The following is a 6,550-nucleotide window of genomic DNA, read 5'->3' on the forward strand; positions in this document are numbered from 1 at the left end:
ACACACACACACACACACACACACACACACACACACACACACACACACACACACACACACATGTATATAATGGGCTTCATTCATTTCTCTCTACCAAATCCACTCACAAAGCTTTGGTCAGCCTAGGGCTATTGTCGAAGATGGTTGTCCAAAGTAGGACTGAACCCTGAAGCCATGTTATCAGGAAGCAAACTTCTTACTGCACAGCCAGGCCTGTATCTATGTACAAGTGTGTGGTTCTACATATGTATTTGCATATGTGTTTTTGTATTTGTTCCTGTATTGTTGTTTAGCCCCAGGTCATCTTTGACTGAGTAGACCAGACCCATGATCAAAAGCATTCCTGCCATGATTATCATGTTTCTGGAATATCAAGGATTATATTATTGAATGTGTAATTTTGGGAAGAACTGACTGCTATATCTGACCATTTGTGCAGTGCCTTAGGCAGGTGTCATCTATTAAAGCCTTGAGCAAACCAAAGCCATGTCAGTGTGCTTAGTAAATGGCAACTGGACGAAACCCATTGGATATATAACACCACATCTTGCATTCAGCTCTGTCTTGAGTATTGCCCTTACCCTGCAATAACATTCCTTTCCAGTCTTTTCCCTCATCATTGAATGTTTGATTCCATCACCTTCAAATACCCCAAGGTATCTGTAGCTCTCTGCTGGTTCTAACTCCTTTATGACATTTTGTTGGTCAAGATTAACATTGGATGTTTCTATTATTTTTCCTCTGATAAAGGTAGCTTTTGCACATTTATTGAGGTCAAATTCCATCCCGATGTCATCACTGAACTGTTTAAGCCCTGTAGTTGTTGGTCATTTTTTGCAAAGAGCTTTAAATCATTCAGGTAAAAGAGATGATTTATATTTTTATCAAGAATTTTTTGTAGTCATATTGTACATCATCGAGCAATTTCGAAAGCGGTATTAAGGCTAGACAAAACAGGAGTGGTGACAGTGAGTCACCCTGGAAAATGTCACATGAAATTCTTACATCTCCAGCATTGAAAGATTCATTGTCATTGTTCAACGTCAGTGTGGTTCTCCATGATCTCATACTTACAGATAAGAAGTTTCACAGAGTAGGTGCTATTTTATACATTTCCAGACATTTCTTAATCCAGCAATGTGGTAGACTATCAAAAGCTTCTTTATAGTCTATCCTGGCTATTGGTAAGTTCTTGTGTTGTTTGTGACAATCTTCCAAGATCATCTTATTGATGAATAGCTGATCTTTACAACCATAGGACCCATGTTTACATCCTTTTTGCTCATTAGGGAAGATTCCACTTTCTATTAAAAAAACTATAGGTGTATTAAGTCAAGACAGATGTTAGTATTTTGTTAACAGATGTTGTTAAGCAGGTTACACGTCTATAATTTTTGGGGTTCATTTCTTTCATCATTTTTCGAAAGTAGAAATGTAATACTGTTGTAACATCTGTCTCTAATGTCATGGTACTACCATGATATTATGACAGATGGTTTAGATACATTGTACCAATTTTGTCATAGTAAACAAGATAACAATGCAGCCATAATAACAACACAACGATCCAACAGTCCCTTATAGCCTTAAAAATACAGGATGATCATGGCTGGAATGCTTTTGATCAATGCTCTGCTTAACTGAAATTAATCTGGGACTCAGCAACATCACTGGTTTAAAATTTTGGCACAAGGCTGGCATATTCAGGAGAGGGGTTAAGTCAATTACATTGACCCCAGTGCTCAACTGGTTCTTATTTTATCAACCCTGAAAGGATGAAAGGCAAAGTTGACCTTTGTGGAATTTGACTCAACAACATTATTAATAACAACAAACAACAATAACTATAAAAAAAAAAAATAGAAGTAAAATAGACATTCACCCTTTTGATTCTTTGAGCAATTCTAGAATTCCAGCACCTTGCCAGTGTTGGGCAGATTTCATTTCATCATCTGTCACACCCAATACCTGTTGATGTAGACATTAAAATAAGTATAGTAAACTGAAAAAAGACATTGTGTTGTTTGTATATTTTTGATCTGAGACCTAAAGGTTGTTGGTTAAAGCTGATAAAGTATTCACCATTATGTTATAGGATCACTCCTTGTAGTCAAGTTCCTTGATTTTGTTTACCTTCTGGATTAAAGGAAATTACACTGCAGGCTTAATTGAAATTTTAATTTCTCTATTGAGTAAATTGTTTCCTGCCTAACATATAAGTATTCTTTTTGGTTAGCTTACTATGCAGTGTTGCTGTAACTTCTGCCTCATTTACAACGGAGTTTATCATGCATGCCTAGTCAAGTGGGTAAGCTCCAGGGTCTCTACAGTTACAACGGGGAATGGGCTCCTGGTGATGTATACAGACAATGATGTTCTTCATATTGGGGCAGTAGCTATATGATAATTTAATAGAGTGTCATCATATTGGGGCAGTAGCTATATGATAATTTAATTGAGTGTCTGTTAAAGATCTTCCTGTATCAGTGATTTTCTAGGAAACGCTTATCTAAAAGAGACAGAATAGAAAACCTTGGCCAAGAACTATGGCAAAATGCTTGTGGTGAGTTTGAACTTATGAACCTTGAGTTGGTTCATCACTTCTGGCAGATTGTCAAAATCATTAGAGCATCAAACAAAATACCTTGCAGTATTTCTTTATGTTTTTGAGTCTTGCTGAGGTCAATAAAATAAAGTACCAAGTATTAAGGCTGATTATGTTATCATAATACTTTTAATTCATCCTAAATGTAAATCAAATTCTAGCAGAATACACTTGTGAGATACATAACTTTGCTTGCTTCAATTTGACAACAGGTGTTGCATCTAGCATATGCACAATATTGAACTGATTGCAATCTAACACTATGTAGGAGTCTAAATTTTCAAAATCTATTCCCTTTATCCGGCCCTTCCTCTGAGGCTGTGTGTTGAAAAAGAAATGATCACATCACGGAAGAGACATTAATTTTATATTAAAATTTTTGTTGTGCTACTGTGACTCGGTCACATTAGTATATATATAAAAAAAAATCAGATATAACTGTTAATAATAATTTCTTAAATAAATTAAATAGTGTAAGCTAATGCAATGTGAGATGTTGATACCAGCCTCAGATGGGGCTAACTTCTTCATCTTTAATAATGACAATTAGACATGTAAATATTATAAGAAACATCATAAGAATAGAGCAACTTTGAGAAACACAAAATAAATCGTTTTTAATGGTAAAACTCAAAGTAGATAATATTATATACAACAACATGTATGAAGCAGCAAGCTGGCAGAATCATAAGCATGTTGGGCAAAATGCTTAATGGCATTTCAACCATATCGATGTTCTGAGTTCAAATTCCATCAAGCTCAACTTTGTCTTTCATTCTTTCAGGGTTGATAAAATAAGTAGCAGTTGAGAATTGGGGTCGATGTAATTGATTTACCCACTCCATCTGAACTTACTGGACTTGTGCCAAATTTGAAATCATATATAACACCATGTAAACATTGGGTGAAAAAGAACCTTTGAATGAAGAAAGTCAATGGTTATCTGTGGGATACAAACCCACATCTTCTGTGAACATGTCGGAGTCAATCCAATGAGCAACCTTCAACTTTTTCCATCCAAGGATTTTTTTAACCCAATATTTACATACTGTTGCTTATAGCTTTATCTAATTTGAGTTCCACTGTTAAAAGTGATTTACTATAAGAAATATTCTTATCATTAGTTGAAGTCAAGTGAGAAAACGTTAAAATGGTGTTAACTGAATTGAGAGTATGGTACTTACTTGTCGGAATTCCAGGGTTCCATATTGTGTGTTAAGCAAAGTCAATTCAGGGTCTTCAGTGATCAACATGTGTCGAATGGTACTTTTGCTTCTAGGGTCATCATCCACAGATTTGTGCCAGGGTATATGGTCTCCAACATCTAGAATGTTTCCTGTGTGTATATAGGGGTTTGCATATATGTTATATATATGTATATAGGGTATATAAGGGTATGCATATATGTCATATGTATATATACAGATACATATACCAATAGATATAGATAGATACACTGGTATACACACACACACACACACACACATTATTCAAGATGCTTATAACTGTCTGTATAAATACACATACACAAATACATAAACATACACAAGCACAAACACACATGCACACATGCACACACACACACACACACACACACACTCACACATATTAAGAGAAGAACTATTCATGTGTAGCTGAGAGCTACAAACTCTTCCTACAAACCTCCCTGATTAGTGCTGGGATTTGGTTTTTTCCAATTTCTTGTCTACAAAACCAATTGGTAAAACCAGCTGAAATGGATCTATAATACTCTTTTGCACACACACACACACACACACACACACACACACACACACACACACACACACACACACACACACACACACACACACACACACACACACACACACACACATATGTATACATATGTATATGGACTCTTCCATTGATTTCAACACAAGAACATCCAGTTGTTGAATCAGCTAGATGGCCTGCTCATTGAAATAGTGCATAATGTGGTTGAATATTCCAGAGGCATTCTCAAGCAGAATCATTCTGATGAATCATGACAAAGCCAGATTTTTGAATTACAAGTACAATTTATCCAATGGACTTCAGCGTTTGCAACGACCCAAATTAAATCACAAGGCTTGGGTTGACCTCAAGCTTTGATAAGACACTGGCCCAAGATGCAATGGAGGAGGATTGAAACTGGGACTTCGTGGTTTTAAGTAATAAAAGTGTTTGGGTTTCTAACCTGTTTGAAAGACGTAAGTTGCCAATTTATTGAGTAGTGCAGCCGGCCACATTGGAGGGTTACCCTCATTGCCTTTCTTCTTCAGCCTGAGAGTAAGTTCAAATCCAAATCCACTCAGTTTTCCTGGGCCTGTAAATCTGAAATGAAGTTTGAGAGTCGGTTGAAAAAAGTTTAATGTAAAGGACTGATGAAACAGTGACAGAAACAAAATTGAGAGAGAGAGAGAGAGAGAGAGAGAGCGAGAGAGAGAGAGAGAGAGAAGTTAAGAACTAGGAGGCAGTTAGATGGTGGAGTGTTTGTTAGAAAAGTTCAATGTAAAGGACTGATGAAATAGAGATAGAAATTATTTTTCTCTCTCAGTTCTTAAGGTGTCTGTTTCACAATATTTTTCAGTCTATTTCTTTATCCTTGTATGTCTGCCTGGTCATTCTATTCTCTCTCTCTTTCTACTTCTCTACCTCTCAATCTCTAAAATAAAAGGATTGATACATAAAAGAAAAGAGACAGATAAACAGAAAGGGAGAGGAAGACAGATAGGTGAAGATAGGGAGGCAATTATATAAGGTAAGAGAAATAGATAAACTGAGAGGAAGAGGCAAATATTTATTATTGACTCAGCTAACCCCACTCTCATTTATAGCAACAACGAAAACAACAACAACAACAACAATGATGACGGTTAATAAGTTACAAATATAATATACTATTTAATTAGATACACTACTAATGCTTGACATAGTTCACCTCCAAAATGCTCTTTGGATATGAACATCCCCAACTTGGAGAAAGCAATGGCAAACCATCCCAACATTGCTGCCAAGAAAACACTTTGAGAAAGTCAGAATGAAGTAATGCTATGGCTTCTTTCAATTGGAGAACTTGGAAAGATTTTTTGCTGTAGTATCATCAATGTGCTGTAATAGAGTATAATACATGATGGGGAAGATAAGTTCCAATGCAGGCAAGTATGCTGTCAGATCAACTCCATCAACAACAAACCACATCACATCATATTATACTATAAAATTTAGTTATCTTTTTACTTTTTACTTGTTTTAGTCTTTGGACTGTGGCTATGCTGGAGGAGCACCTTGAAGGGTTTTGTCAAACAAATTAACCCCAGAACTTATTTGTAAGTACTGGTACTTATTCTGTTGCCTCATTCTGCCAAACTACTGAACTACAGGGATGTAAATAAATTAACACTGCTTGTTAAATGGTGATGGGAGACAAATACAAACACACACACACACATACACACACACACACACACACACACACACACACACACACACACACACACACACACACACACACATTCACTCACAAGGCTTTGATCAGCCTGGGGCTATAGTGGAAGACACTCGCTCAAGTTATTGCACAGTGGGATTGAACCCATAATCACATGTTTGAGAAGCAAACTTCTTACCACACAGCTATGCCTGTGCCTATTTTTGGATTATTTATAAATTAATCTGAATAAAACAACGATTTTGAGAAGGAATAAACTATCCCATTGTCAAATAGTTTTGATCTGTCTGTTGATTTGTTCATGAACTTCAACCTTAATTAAATCAATCAACAAAACTTAATCCTGTACTGCCAGATTAATTCATTTTGTTTTAACATAGCTGAAATTGAAATGCACTTAGTTGATTAAATAATAATTAGTTTTTAATTACTTTATGTAACGCACACACACACACACACACACACACACACACACACACACACACACACACACACAC

The 6,550-nt window shown here is 36.0% G+C and overlaps 1 protein-coding gene across 1 annotated transcript in view; it reads right to left on the minus strand.

The window, feature by feature from the left end:
* Positions 1-1,878: 1,878 nt before the first annotated feature.
* Positions 1,879-6,550, minus strand: part of LOC106869825 (suppressor of fused homolog) — a 40,417-nt gene continuing 35,745 nt past the window's right edge. The window contains exons 3-5 of the mRNA XM_052976523.1: positions 4,803-4,939; positions 3,790-3,941; positions 1,879-1,968 (exon numbers count right to left, since the gene is read on the minus strand). Of these exons, the coding sequence (XP_052832483.1) occupies positions 1,879-1,968; positions 3,790-3,941; positions 4,803-4,939 (379 nt within the window). The remainder of the gene's footprint in view (positions 1,969-3,789; positions 3,942-4,802; positions 4,940-6,550) is intronic.

This window comes from Octopus bimaculoides, chromosome 24 (genome assembly GCF_001194135.2).
Source record: "Octopus bimaculoides isolate UCB-OBI-ISO-001 chromosome 24, ASM119413v2, whole genome shotgun sequence".
In the NCBI taxonomy this organism is placed as follows: Eukaryota; Metazoa; Mollusca; class Cephalopoda; order Octopoda; family Octopodidae; genus Octopus; species Octopus bimaculoides.